The 15486-nt window shown below is 43.4% G+C and overlaps 1 protein-coding gene across 1 annotated transcript in view; it reads right to left on the bottom strand.

The window, feature by feature from the left end:
• Position 1: 1 nt before the first annotated feature.
• tada1 (transcriptional adaptor 1) overlaps positions 2 to 15486 on the bottom strand; it is a 24348-nt gene continuing 8863 nt past the window's right edge. The window contains exons 3-8 of the mRNA XM_062994393.1: positions 6017 to 6082; positions 4988 to 5082; positions 4572 to 4784; positions 3540 to 3691; positions 2621 to 2777; positions 2 to 2306 (exon numbers count right to left, since the gene is read on the bottom strand). Of these exons, the coding sequence (XP_062850463.1) occupies positions 2154 to 2306; positions 2621 to 2777; positions 3540 to 3691; positions 4572 to 4784; positions 4988 to 5082; positions 6017 to 6082 (836 nt within the window). The 3' untranslated portion in view covers positions 2 to 2153. The remainder of the gene's footprint in view (positions 2307 to 2620; positions 2778 to 3539; positions 3692 to 4571; positions 4785 to 4987; positions 5083 to 6016; positions 6083 to 15486) is intronic.

Consider the following 15486-nt stretch of genomic DNA (forward strand, 5'->3'; position numbering starts at 1 on the left):
ATTAACAACTCACAGATTCTTGATTTTATTGCATTATACAAAATGTTTTACAAGTTTTTTTTTTTAATGTACATAGGTTTGTACATAGTTTATATTCCAGTATAGTCAGTTGTTCTGAACACATCTTACAAAAGTTAAAGTTTGTGCAAGTAGAGGAACCTGCAATAGATTAAACATAATAGAAACTGGAAAGACATTTAAGCTCGCCTGCACCTTTACCACAACCACAAGGTTGGAATGGATTCAGCCTGGACTTTGTTCCTTATTAATAATGTACAATTATTTACAAGACACTGAGCCGTATTAAAACTTTGCAATGAAAAAAAAAAAGATATATATTCACAAGTGCCAACACGCTATGCAGACCAGAATCCTGCTGGACATTTTAGAGCTTACAAATAAAGTCTTAATATCAAGGAGTCAACTTAAGTGAACTACAATAAACACCTGGAGAAAAATTAAATGTGCTTAATTTGGGAGGAAATTTGACTGTGTATGGGCCCAGTTTACAGCTTATGAACGCAGAGCTGACAGTAACATTTACTGAAAATGTCCTTAATAGCACACTAGCATAGTAAACAGTACAGTATGTCAAACTGGCACACTTACAATGGTATTGTAAAATACTACTAATTACACATGGTTTGGTTATGAACAGAAAAATTTGTCACATGAGTTTGTAAACAATAAAAACAAACATGTCCTCTTGTTAGAAGTACGTCGTGGACACTCATTGCTAAGAGGTGTATACAATCAATGACATGCTTCCAACCTTGTGGCAACAGTTATAGGAAAGCCCCTTTCTGTCAGAAATGAATGTGCAACAAGGTTTTGACTTACAGTAATGACTTAGTTTGATACATTTGGTGTAGAGGAATTCAAGTAGCCTACACAGAGCCTGTACCTCAACCCTAGTGAACACTTTTGGGATAAAGTATAACTTAGATCTTGAAACAGACCTTCTGATCCAAAATCGGTGCCTGATCTCACAAAATTTATTTTTAATGCATCTGCCCCATTTCATCTCCCAAACTAGTCATTTCCAATTCCTACTTGTAAGCCTGCTGCCACCTGCACAACCCCCTTTGTGATGAAGTAGAGCCGGATTATCACTTACTCCTGATGTGTGAAATCTGAAGCTTCTTCTCATCACCTGCCAGTGCTGGGCTCCCACACAGATCTGTATTACGTACGGAGAGCCACACTAAGACTCATGCGACTACTCCAACTCTTTAATTAATATCCATGGTTTTGAAATACAGTCCAACAAGCTCATGGCCAGGTGTCCACATTCTATAGGCCACATAGTGTAAAAGGCAGCTGTGTGTGTGATGTTCATGATGAAGACAATACGGGTTTTAACTAGGATTCCCACATTGTGCTATGATCCACTTAAAGGACGTGCAATTATTTAGTTCTCATTACAAGGTCATATCTGAGCCCACAACACTACTGAGAACCTGAGAAGCAGTGAGGACAGCTTTGTATGGCTGCTAGCTATGTATAACCACAAGTAGTCCATGGTTATTCAATTTTACACTCAGAAACATCAAAAAGTGGGCATTTGGGTGGCGCAGCAGTAAACCACCACTCTAGCCAACCACCAATAGGATCTTGCTCTCTCACTGGCTATGTCTGAGGGGGGCATGCTAAAAGAATTCCTCATTACTGCTGCAACTGCAACCTCTGCTGGCTGGTCAATAGTGCCTGCACAGAGATGAGGAATGATGGAGATCAGTGTGTGACTCTGTATGTGATACTGATCTCTGTGTGATCATGTCTCGTGCAGGTGAAAAGTAGTGAATTGCTACTGCACAAGTGTAAGAGGGGCAAAATGCAACTGACTTTAAGAACTAACTGGCTCAAAAATGGTTTATTAGAACAGACGGCACAGATTGGACAAGGCAAGCTGACTATCCTAAAACCACTTACCTCCACTGGCTAGTTTCAACAAAAAGATTCGGAAAGCTAGATCAATACATGCTGGAACTGCAATAAAGCTGTGACCAAACTGAGCATGTTAACAAAGCTGCTTGAGGCAGATAACACTCCACTTTCTCACCCTGAAATGTGCTATTAAGTCTAATTTCTCACAGAAACTCCCATTGTACTTAAGAGCACATGTATTCAGGCATGGAATAAATTTATTCCCCTCAGCTGATGAGCAGGCCCTCCTTGGCAGCCAGATGCTGTCTGTGGACATTGTCCTGCTCCAGCTCCTCGTGGCTCGGGTGCCAGAGCCGTGAAATGATGCGCTCCATGTTTAAAGCGTACACAGTGTGGGAGGGAATTGCACTGCGATGCACCTGGGAACAAAAGCATCAACATGTTTTGGTTTGTTATCCATGGAACAAGATATTCATGTAAGTTTAACTTACTGGTGCTTCTTTGTTACTGCTGTACTGTACTGGATGTGTGCAAGAGCTCGAATCCCAGGCATTGCTGTTGTGGGCTAGCACAAGTCTCCCCAGTCTCACTTTTAACAGGTATGCATGATCCTTCTACTGGCTTTGCCACTGAGCGCCAAGCTCAGCCAATTCATATGAATAAAAAACTAAATAAAAAAAATGTATGTATAAAAAAAAAAAAAAAAAAAGGACTGTTGCTGTACAGATCTCACCTGCAGAGCTTCAAGCAGATCATACATGTTAATAGGTGGAAGAGGGGCAGGGGCGGTAGATCCAGAACAGGCCAACAGGAAAGCAGCTTGCTGTTCTGCATCATCTGGAGATACTTGAGGAGGTGGACCGGCTGGCAGGGAGGCACTGGAAGGGGGGCTGCAGGAAAACAAGTACAATACTTTTCTTACTCAAAGTACAGCATACGTGTTTAATAATTCCATTGTCATTTTAGGCAAAAAGCAAAGTCGAGTGAGTTCTTCATTCGACTGCGCTAAAAATCTTGTGCACGCCTTTGCACTTCTGTGTTTTGTGTCCAGTCGATATCTGGACAAATACTTTGGCAGGATTTCATTCCATGTAATGGAAAACCTACATAAATTTGAATAACAGCATTTCATTTATAATTCTGTCTTTATATGTGATCATAACTTTGTATATATCACAGTAATTAGGGTTGTAAAAGGCAGAAGTGCAATTTAGCCTGAAAAAGTGTCACAAACAACCCAGTAAATATAAAATACACCATATACACTCATGTTTACTCCAGTCATTGTTGTGAAAGGCATTAGCCTAGTTGATTTACCTACTGAGAACCATAGTAACCTAGAGTAGCTGCAGGGAAGATCTTTACACAGTACCTAAAAGTAAAACACACCAAAGCCAAGTCCCTGGAGTTGTGGAACTACAAGTCTGCACTGACTAATTCTTAGTGTGTAAAGAATCATTGTTGTATTATATTTATGGGATTGCCTCTCAAAGAAACACACATGACGCTCCATCAAAGATATAAAACTAAGGACTGCTAGAAGTAAGCTGTTCTTATGCTAAGCCTAATTTTGTGAATGTAATGTAATTACTAGCCACAGCAATATGGTGATGAATATTGGGGTATAGTGTATACCGTATAAAATAACTCACCATTCTGTTAGAGTCTGATAAGCTGCCAGGCTGTTTTTGAGGTAGGGTCGCAATGCAACATCACTGCCAAAGGCATGCTTGAAGTGTCCGTCTCTCAGTCGGTAGGCCTTTCGCCGGGACACCACAGCAGTGATTATGTCTTTTAAGTGCACCTACACAAAAAGACCAAAGTTCCATTATGTTCTACATAATAATAAGTATAATAGCAGAAGGTCTTATAATAAAAGAAGAGCTTAGACAAATAGAACTTGAGCAGAAACACCCAGACGATCCAAAAACCTTTAAAGGTTATTTTTAATGAACAAAAGAATCAATATGTAAACACATTACATCCCAGTTACAATGCAAACGCACTCCTGACCTGAACCTGACAGAACATACATACATAGACCCCTTGCAAAGGGTCTAATAAAGTCAAGGGGGCAATTTTTTTGACATGAGGGTTAAAGAACTCTTACATAAATTAAAATGTTTTGTCGGGTGCTCGAGTGGCGCAGAGATAAAATACTGCAGCTTACTACTGTTAAGATTTGGGGTTCAGTGCTATTGGTACTTTTCTCCCAATCTAGTCATATTCAATCACCCATTTGCATCTCCTTGCAACTGCTGCAGACCACTAACCTGATTGAGGAAAGCTGTACCTAACACACACCCCCTCTGATGTCTGTTCACCTGCATGAGATGAGTTCACACAGAGAACAGTACACAGTGAGTCACTCACTGATCTCTATCTTCACTGATTTCCTATGTGCAGGTACCTAGAGACCAGTCATCAAAGGCTGCAATTACAGTAGCAATGAAATCCCTTCGGCCTGGCCACCCTCAGACAGAGCCAATCATATCATTTGTAACTGATAGCGACCATAGCACAGCAGAGACTCAAACCCCAAGTCTCAGTGGTAGCGGGCTAGCAAATTTTATCGCTTTGCCACCTAAGCGCCCACAGATCAGCCTCAGAATACGTGTAAAAGCTCTAAATACATCAAGCTGTGAATTACCCCTTAGAGGATTCATGTTGAACGAAGTACACACCTCTAGAGCACAGACCATGCTGCTTACAGCATCCTCGCTGACATTGTCAAGACCCATCTCGAAGGCAGCCACCATCATTCGGGCCTCCAGCTGGCCCCGTGTGGGCAGTAGAAGTGTGTGAGCACTGAGCTTCATCTCTTCCTCCTCGGCTCCAAGCTCACGAGGGCTGAAAGGGTGAGCTCCACTTAACGGGTTCTGAGGCATGAAGCGATGCTGAGAAAAATAAAAAATAAACTGAAAACAGCAGCGCTACAGACTAGTTTCCTTCACTCCCGGTACTGCACAGCTTTGTATCTTCTCTGCACTTACCCACCTAGAGCACTCTTCTGCACTAAGGCCAAATCTGACAAGCATGCACAATAAAACCAGAGCTCAGGGCATTTCGTTTCAACTTAAACAGACAGAAAAGCACTTACATCAAATTTTTGTCTCACAGAGGAAAATTTCTTTTTGCCTTTCGGTTTACCAGGCTTAGCGGCGGATCCACCCGTCCACTGAAGTGGGCCAACCTCTTAAAAAAAAGAATTAAAAATTTAGAATAAAAGCAAGCAGGGCATGTTTAACATAATTTACATTAGAGCTGAACTTCAGAAACCCTTAGGAGCTAGTCATTATTACTTGCACAGCAGTAAGTTTACAATCACAAGTTCTAATGCCTAGCGGTGCTGTCTGCTGGTCTAGCGTCTAACACGATTGGCTATGTCTTAGGGGTGGGTGAGGCGCTGTGATAAATTAGCGTCCTGTTTGGTGTGCGTTACTGCACTGCGTCAAGTGATTCCGGGAAGACCTGACCCACCACGACACAGACCAAGATAAAGCCAGATAAATCCTAAAAATATAATAGAAATATAATATAATAATAATTTAATTAAAAACATCGTCACCTCTCCCCTAAATACAAAAAGTATAGAAATAAAAATACATTCACACACATCTGAAAAAGTTCTGTAGAATCTGCTACCAGGACATTACTAGCAGGTTCTATAGAACTGATGTATGATTTTCTCTTTGAATAACTGAGTTTCAGTTTGCATTTCTTGATGTGACTGCAGAGTGCCTATTGACAACATTTCTCCGAAGTACTCCCAAGCCCATGTGGCTATATGCAATGGCATCTGAAAGTTCAAAGATAACATACATTCAACTGTGGTTTCTGGTCTTGCCCTACACCGACTGACATTTCTCTGGATTCCATGAATCTTTTGACAGCATTCTGTACGGTAGATGATGAAACACCGAAATTATTTGCAATATCATGTGTCGGGAAATTCTCTTTTTAAACTTAAATTGATGATCCATCTTTTCTTGCAAAGCCCAAAACCTTTGTAGTATCCTACTTTTATACCCAATCATGATAGCCACACCTGGTACCAATTAACCTGCTTACAGTGAAATGTTTTGGAAAATGCTATTGATGCTACTGGCAAAACAATTTTCAGTCATACCTGGTGTAGATACAATAATCTGACAGCGGGTGAGAATGGCCAGCAGGAAGTCATTGTGAACATGAACTGTAGAAAGGAAAAATAAATATTATGTACAGTATCAAAATATGAAAAAGGTCATAACCCAAATAAAGTTGTGCAGATGCAAAAGTGCTTTTAGAAAAATGCATGTATAACATGCTTATGAACAAATGTTTCCACTTGACAAAACATGTATTTAGAACAAACAACTTAATTAAAATAAAGTTTTATTCAGTTAAAGGAATTAAACAGTATGGATCAAAATTGTGTTTTATTTATTTATTAAGATTTTAACGTCATGTTTTACACTTTGGATACATTCATGACAGAAACGGTAGTTACTGGTTACACAAGATTCACTAGTTCACAAGTTTAATGTCAAACACAGTCATGGACAATTTTGTATCTCCAATTCACCTCACTTGCATGTTTTTGGACTGTGGGAGGAAACCGGAGCTCCTGGTGGAAAGCCACGCAGACACGGGGAGAACATGCAAACTCCACAGAGGAAGGACCTGGACTGCCCCACCTGGGAATCTAACTTAGGACATTCTTGCTGTCACTGAGCCGCCTCAGATCATAACTGAAATCTTATGACTGCCTGAGCATGCAGCACAGGTTCTTAACAAGTGTAAATGAGCTAGAACTGGTTATAGTATGTAATGACTCAATGTTGGGATCAGACAGGGTGGGACTGGTGTTGGTGCACATGTAAACAGAACTGGAATAGTCCCGGAGTATTTATGGTGTTGAAATACAAGTAGTGTTGGACTGTGTGGGCACAAGGGAAATTATGTTTGGGGACATGAGTTATGTGTGGATTAGTTGGGTGTACGGGTGTGAATTGAGTATGACGTGGGAATTGTGTACAGGCATCAACAGTGGTGGTGTATAGATAATGTTAAACCGTACGTGTGAACAGAGTGATGCTGTAAGAGCACTGATGCTTCGGTGTATGTGTGGATGGTGGGAATGTGTAGCCTACACGGTGTTGGTGTACGTGTGGACCATGTAGTGATGGTTATGGTGCACGAACATTGTTGGTGTACTGGTGGACTGCGTAAGTATGGTCATGGATCACCAAGAGTACTGGACGAACATATTGATGGAATAGGGTTGGTGACTGAGCACAAACTATGCTGGTGTACTGGTGGACTAAAGAGTATGTGTATGGAGTAGGGATGGTGTACTGGTGGACTAAAGAGTATGTGTATGGAGTAGGGATAGTGTACTGGTGGACTAAAGAGTATGTGTATGGAGTAGGGATGGTGATGGAGCACAAACTATGTTGGTGTACTGGTGGAGAGTAGGGATGGTGTACTGGTGGACCAAAGAGTATGTGTATGGAGAAGGGACGGTGTACTGGTGGACCAAAGAGTATGTGTATGGAGTAGGGATGGTGTACTGGTGGACCAAAGAGTATGTGTATGGAGTAGGGATGGTGTACTGGTGGACTAAAGAGTATGTGTATGGAGTAGGGATGGTGTACTGGTGGACCAAAGAGTATGTGTATGGAGTAGGGATGGTGTACTGGTGGACCAAAGAGTATGTGTATGGAGTAGGGATGGTGTACTGGTGGACTAAAGAGTATGTGTATGGAGTAGGGATGGTGTACTGGTGGACCAAAGAGTATGTGTATGGAGTAGGGACGGTGTACTGGTGGACTAAAGAGTATGTGTATGGAGTAGGGATGGTGTACTGGTGGACTAAAGAGTATGTGTATGGAGTAGGGATGGTGTACTGGTGGACTAAAGAGTATGTGTATGGAGTAGGGATGGTGTACTGGTGGACCAAAGAGTATGTGTATGGAGTAGGGATGGTGTACTGGTGGACTAAAGAGTATGTGTATGGAGTAGGGATGGTGTACTGGTGGACTAAAGAGTATGTGTATGGAGTAGGGATGGTGTACTGGTGGACCAAAGAGTATGTGTATGGAGTAGGGATGGTGTACTGGTGGACCAAAGAGTATGTGTATGGAGTAGGGATGGTGTACTGGTGGACTAAAGAGTATGTGTATGGAGTAGGGATGGTGTACTGGTGGACCAAAGAGTATGTGTATGGAGTAGGGATGGTGTACTAGTGGACTAAAGAGTATGTGTATGGAGTAGGGATGGTGTACTGGTGGACTAAAGAGTATGTGTATGGAGTAGGGATGGTGTACTGGTGGACTAAAGAGTATGTGTATGGAGTAGGGATGGTGTACTGGTGGACTAAAGAGTATGTGTATGGAGTAGGGATGGTGTACTGGTGGACTAAAGAGTATGTGTATGGAGTAGGGATGGTGTACTGGTGGACTAAAGAGTATGTGTATGGAGTAGGGATGGTGTACTGGTGGACTAAAAAGAGTATGTGTATGGAGTAGGGATGGTGTACTGGTGGACTAAAAAGAGTATGTGTATGGAGTAGGGATGGTGTACTGGTGGACTAAAGAGTATGTGTATGGAGTAGGGATGGTGTACTGGTGGACCAAAGAGTATGTGTATGGAGTAGGGATGGTGTACTGGTGGACCAAAGAGTATGTGTATGGAGTAGGGATGGTGTACTGGTGGACTAAAGAGTATGTGTATGGAGTAGGGATGGTGTACTGGTGGACCAAAGAGTATGTGTATGGAGTAGGGATGGTGTACTGGTGGACCAAAGAGTATGTGTATGGAGTAGGGATGGTGTACTGGTGGACTAAAAAGAGTATGTGTATGGAGTAGGGATGGTGTACTGGTGGACTAAAAACAGTATGTGTATGGAGTAGGGATGGTGTACTGGTGGACCAAAGAGTATGTGTATGGAGTAGGGATGGTGTACTGGTGGACCAAAGAGTATGTGTATGGAGTAGGGATGGTGTACTGGTGGACTAAAGAGTATGTGTATGGAGTAGGGATGGTGTACTGGTGGACCAAAGAGTATGTGTATGGAGTAGGGATGGTGTACTGGTGGACCAAAGAGTATGTGTATGGAGTAGGGATGGTGTACTGGTGGACTAAAAAGAGTATGTGTATGGAGTAGGGATGGTGTACTGGTGGACTAAAAACAGTATGTGTATGGAGTAGGGATGGTGTACTGGTGGACTAAAAAGAGTATGTGTATGGAGTAGGGACGGTGTACTGGTGGACTAAAGAGTATGTGTATGGAGTAGGGATGGTGTACTAAAGAGTATGTGTATGGAGTAGGGATGGTGTACTGGTGGACCAAAGAGTATGTGTATGGAGTAGGGATGGTGTACTGGTGGACCAAAGAGTATGTGTATGGAGTAGGGATGGTGTACTGGTGGACCAAAGAGTATGTGTATGGAGTAGGGATGGTGTACTGGTGGACCAAAGAGTATGTGTATGGAGTAGGGATGGTGTACTGGTGGACCAAAGAGTATGTGTATGGAGTAGGGATGGTGTACTGGTGGACCAAAGAGTATGTGTATGGAGTAGGGATGGTGTACTGGTGGACCAAAGAGTATGTGTATGGAGTAGGGACGGTGTACTGGTGGACCAAAGAGTATGTGTATGGAGTAGGGATGGTGTACTGGTGGACCAAAGAGTATGTGTATGGAGTAGGGATGGTGTACTGGTGGACCAAAGAGTATGTGTATGGAGTAGGGATGGTGTACTGGTGGACTAAAGAGTATGTGTATGGAGTAGGGATGGTGTACTGGTGGACCAAAGAGTATGTGTATGGAGTAGGGATGGTGTACTGGTGGACTAAAGAAAGAGTATGTGTATGGAGTAGGGATGGTGTACTGGTGGACTAAAGAGTATGTGTATGGAGTAGGGATGGTGTACTGGTGGACTAAAGAAAGAGTATGTGTATGGAGTAGGGATGGTGTACTGGTGGACCAAAGAGTATGTGTATGGAGTAGGGATGGTGTACTGGTGGACCAAAGAGTATGTGTATGGAGTAGGGATGGTGTACTGGTGGACCAAAGAGTATGTGTATGGAGTAGGGATGGTGTACTGGTGGACTAAAGAGTATGTGTATGGAGTAGGGATGGTGTACTGGTGGACCAAAGAGTATGTGTATGGAGTAGGGATGGTGTACTGGTGGACTAAAGAAAGAGTATGTGTATGGAGTAGGGATGGTGTACTGGTGGACTAAAGAGTATGTGTATGGAGTAGGGATGGTGTACTGGTGGACTAAAGAGTATGTGTATGGAGTAGGGATGGTGTACTGGTGGACTAAAGAGTATGTGTATGGAGTAGGGATGGTGTACTGGTGGACTAAAGAGTATGTGTATGGAGTAGGGATGGTGTACTGGTGGACCAAAGAGTATGTGTATGGAGTAAGGATGGTGTACTGGTGGACTAAAAAGAGTATGTGTATGGAGTAGGGATGGTGTACTGGTGGACTAAAGAGTATGTGTATAGAGTAGGGATGGTGTACTGGTGGACTAAAGAGTATGTGTATGGAGTAGGGATGGTGTACTGGTGGACCAAAGAGTATGTGTATGGAGTAGGGATGGTGTACTGGTGGACCAAAGAGTATGTGTATGGAGTAGGGATGGTGTACTGGTGGACTAAAAAGAGTATGTGTATGGAGTAGGGATGGTGTACTGGTGGACTAAAAAGAGTATGTGTATGGAGTAGGGATGGTGTACTGGTGGACTAAAGAGTATGTGTATGGAGTAGGGATGGTGTACTGGTGGACCAAAGAGTATGTGTATGGAGTAGGGATGGTGTACTGGTGGACCAAAGAGTATGTGTATGGAGTAGGGATGGTGTACTGGTGGACCAAAGAGTATGTGTATGGAGTAGGGATGGTGTACTGGTGGACTAAAGAAAGAGTATGTGTATGGAGTAGGGATGGTGTACTGGTGGACTAAAGAGTATGTGTATGGAGTAGGGATGGTGTACTGGTGGACCAAAGAGTATGTGTATGGAGCAGGGATGGTGTACTGGTGGACTAAAGAGTATGTGTATGGAGTAGGGATGGTGTACTGGTGGACTAAAAAGAGTATGTGTATGGAGTAGGGATGGTGTACTGGTGGACCAAAGAGTATGTGTATGGAGTAGGGATGGTGTACTGGTGGACCAAAGAGTATGTGTATGGAGTAGGGATGGTGTACTGGTGGACTAAAAAGAGTATGTGTATGGAGTAGGGATGGTGTACTGGTGGACTAAAAAGAGTATGTGTATGGAGTAGGGATGGTGTACTGGTGGACCAAAGAGTATGTGTATGGAGTAGGGATGGTGTACTGGTGGACCAAAGAGTATGTGTATGGAGTAGGGATGGTGTACTGGTGGACTAAAAAGAGTATGTGTATGGAGTAGGGATGGTGTACTGGTGGACTAAAAAGAGTATGTGTATGGAGTAGGGATGGTGTACTGGTGGACTAAAAAGAGTATGTGTATGGAGTAGGGACGGTGTACTGGTGGACTAAAGAGTATGTGTATGGAGTAGGGATGGTGTACTAAAGAGTATGTGTATGGAGTAGGGATGGTGTACTGGTGGACCAAAGAGTATGTGTATGGAGTAGGGATGGTGTACTGGTGGACCAAAGAGTATGTGTATGGAGTAGGGATGGTGTACTGGTGGACTAAAGAGTATGTGTATGGAGTAGGGATGGTGTACTGGTGGACCAAAGAGTATGTGTATGGAGTAGGGATGGTGTACTGGTGGACTAAAGAAAGAGTATGTGTATGGAGTAGGGATGGTGTACTGGTGGACTAAAGAGTATGTGTATGGAGTAGGGATGGTGTACTGGTGGACTAAAGAAAGAGTATGTGTATGGAGTAGGGATGGTGTACTGGTGGACCAAAGAGTATGTGTATGGAGTAGGGATGGTGTACTGGTGGACCAAAGAGTATGTGTATGGAGTAGGGATGGTGTACTGGTGGACTAAAGAGTATGTGTATGGAGTAGGGATGGTGTACTGGTGGACCAAAGAGTATGTGTATGGAGTAGGGATGGTGTACTGGTGGACTAAAGAAAGAGTATGTGTATGGAGTAGGGATGGTGTACTGGTGGACTAAAGAGTATGTGTATGGAGTAGGGATGGTGTACTGGTGGACTAAAGAGTATGTGTATGGAGTAGGGATGGTGTACTGGTGGACTAAAAAGAGTATGTGTATGGAGTAGGGATGGTGTACTGGTGGACTAAAAAGAGTATGTGTATGGAGTAGGGATGGTGTACTGGTGGACTAAAAAGAGTATGTGTATGGAGTAGGGACGGTGTACTGGTGGACTAAAGAGTATGTGTATGGAGTAGGGATGGTGTACTAAAGAGTATGTGTATGGAGTAGGGATGGTGTACTGGTGGACCAAAGAGTATGTGTATGGAGTAGGGATGGTGTACTGGTGGACTAAAGAGTATGTGTATGGAGTAGGGATGGTGTACTGGTGGACCAAAGAGTATGTGTATGGAGTAGGGATGGTGCACTGGTGGACTAAAGAAAGAGTATGTGTATGGAGTAGGGATGGTGTACTGGTGGACCAAAGAGTATGTGTATGGAGTAGGGATGGTGTACTGGTGGACTAAAGAAAGAGTATGTGTATGGAGTAGGGATGGTGTACTGGTGGACCAAAGAGTATGTGTATGGAGTAGGGATGGTGTACTGGTGGACCAAAGAGTATGTGTATGGAGTAGGGATGGTGTACTGGTGGACCAAAGAGTATGTGTATGGAGAAGGGATGGTGTACTGGTGGACTAAAAAGTATGTGTATGGAGTAGGGATGGTGTACTAGTGGACTAAAGAGTATGTGTATGGAGTAGGGATGGTGTACTGGTGGACTAAAGAGTATGTGTATGGAGTAGGGATGGTGTACTGGTGGACTAAAGAGTATGTGTATGGAGTAGGGATGGTGTACTGGTGGACTAAAGAGTATGTGTATGGAGTAGGGATGGTGTACTGGTGGACCAAAGAGTATGTGTATGGAGTAGGGATGGTGTACTGGTGGACCAAAGAGTATGTGTATGGAGTAGGGACGGTGTACTGGTGGACTAAAGAGTATGTGTATGGAGTAGGGATGGTGTACTGGTGGACTAAAGAGTATGTGTATGGAGTAGGGATGGTGTACTGGTGGACTAAAGAGTATGTGTATGGAGTAGGGATGGTGTACTGGTGGACCAAAGAGTATGTGTATGGAGTAGGGATGGTGTACTGGTGGACTAAAGAGTATGTGTATGGAGTAGGGATGGTGTACTGGTGGACCAAAGAGTATGTGTATGGAGTAGGGATGGTGTACTGGTGGACCAAAGAGTATGTGTATGGAGTAGGGATGGTGTACTGGTGGACTAAAAAGAGTATGTGTATGGAGTAGGGATGGTGTACTGGTGGACTAAAAAGAGTATGTGTATGGAGTAGGGATGGTGTACTGGTGGACTAAAAAGAGTATGTGTATGGAGTAGGGATGGTGTACTGGTGGACTAAAAGAGTATGTGTATGGAGTAGGGACGGTGTACTGGTGGACTAAAAAGAGTATGTGTATGGAGTAGGGACGGTGTACTGGTGGACCAAAGAGTATGTGTATGGAGTAGGGACGGTGTACTGGTGGACCAAAGAGTATGTGTATGGAGTAGGGACGGTGTACTGGTGGACTAAAAGAGTATGTGTATGGAGTAGGGACGGTGTACTGGTGGACTAAAGAGTATGTGTATGGAGTAGGGACTGGTGTACTGGTGGACTAAAGAGTATGTGTATGGAGTAGGGATGGTGTACTGGTGGACTAAAGAGTATGTGTATGGAGTAGGGATGGTGTACTGGTGGACTAAAGAGTATGTGTATGGAGTAGGGATGGTGTACTGGTGGACTAAAGAGTATGTGTATGGAGTAGGGATGGTGTACTGGTGGACTAAAGAGTATGTGTATGGAGTAGGGATGGTGTACTGGTGGACTAAAGAGTATGTGTATGGAGTAGGGATGGTGTACTGGTGGACTAAAGAGTATGTGTATGGAGTAGGGATGGTGTACTGGTGGACTAAAGAGTATGTGTATGGAGTAGGGATGGTGTACTGGTGGACTAAAGAGTATGTGTATGGAGTAGGGATGGTGTACTGGTGGACTAAAGAGTATGTGTATGGAGTAGGGATGGTGTACTGGTGGACTAAAGAGTATGTGTATGGAGTAGGGATGGTGTACTGGTGGACTAAAGAGTATGTGTATGGAGTAGGGATGGTGTACTGGTGGACTAAAGAGTATGTGTATGGAGTAGGGATGGTGTACTGGTGGACTAAAGAGTATGTGTATGGAGTAGGGATGGTGTACTGGTGGACTAAAGAGTATGTGTATGGAGTAGGGATGGTGTACTGGTGGACTAAAGAGTATGTGTATGGAGTAGGGATGGTGTACTGGTGGACTAAAGAGTATGTGTATGGAGTAGGGATGGTGTACTGGTGGACTAAAGAGTATGTGTATGGAGTAGGGATGGTGTACTGGTGGACTAAAGAGTATGTGTATGGAGTAGGGATGGTGTACTGGTGGACTAAAAGAGTATGTGTATGGAGTAGGGATGGTGTACTGGTGGACTAAAGAGTATGTGTATGGAGTAGGGATGGTGTACTGGTGGACTAAAGAGTATGTGTATGGAGTAGGGATGTGTACTGGTGGACTAAAGAGTATGTGTATGGAGTAGGGATGGTGTACTGGTGGACTAAAAGAGTATGTGTATGGAGTAGGGATGGTGTACTGGTGGACTAAAAAGAGTATGTGTATGGAGTAGGGATGGTGTACTGGTGGACTAAAAAGAGTATGTGTATGGAGTAGGGATGGTGTACTGGTGGACTAAAAGAGTATGTGTATGGAGTAGGGATGGTGTACTGGTGGGACTAAAGAGTATGTGTATGGAGTAGGGATGGTGTACTGGTGGACCAAAGAGTATGTGTATGGAGTAGGGATGGTGTACTGGTGGACCAAAGAAGTATGTGTATGGAGTAGGGATGGTGTAATGGATGGACCAAAGAGTATGTTGTATGGAGTAGGGATGGGTGTACTGGTGGACCAAAGAGTATGTGTATGGAGTAGGGATGGTGTACTGGTGGACTAAAGAGTATGTGTATGGAGTAGGGATGGTGTACTGGTGACCTAAAGAGTATGTGTATGGAGTAGGGATGGTGTACTGGTGGACCAAAGAGTATGTGTATGGAGTAGGGATGGTGTACTGGTGGACCAAAGAGTATGTGTATGAGTAGGGATGGTGTACTGGTGGACTAAAGAGTATGTGTATGGAGTAGGGATGGTGGACTATGGTGACTAAAGAGTATTGTTATGGGAGTAGGGATGGTGTACTGGTGGACTAAAAGAGTATGTGTATGGAGTAGGGATGGTGTACTGGTGGACTAAAGAGTATGTGTATGGAGTAGGGATGGTGTGACTGGTGGACTACAAAGAGTTATGTGTACTGCTATTATGGTAGGAGTAGGGAGTGGTGTACTGGTGGACCTAAAAGAGTATGTGTATGGAGTAGGGAATGGTGTACTGGTGGACTAAAAGAGTATGTGTATGGAGTAGGGATGGTGTACTTCTAGTGTG

Source organism: Trichomycterus rosablanca, chromosome 4 (assembly GCF_030014385.1).
Source record: "Trichomycterus rosablanca isolate fTriRos1 chromosome 4, fTriRos1.hap1, whole genome shotgun sequence".
Lineage (NCBI taxonomy): Eukaryota > Metazoa > Chordata > Actinopteri > Siluriformes > Trichomycteridae > Trichomycterus > Trichomycterus rosablanca.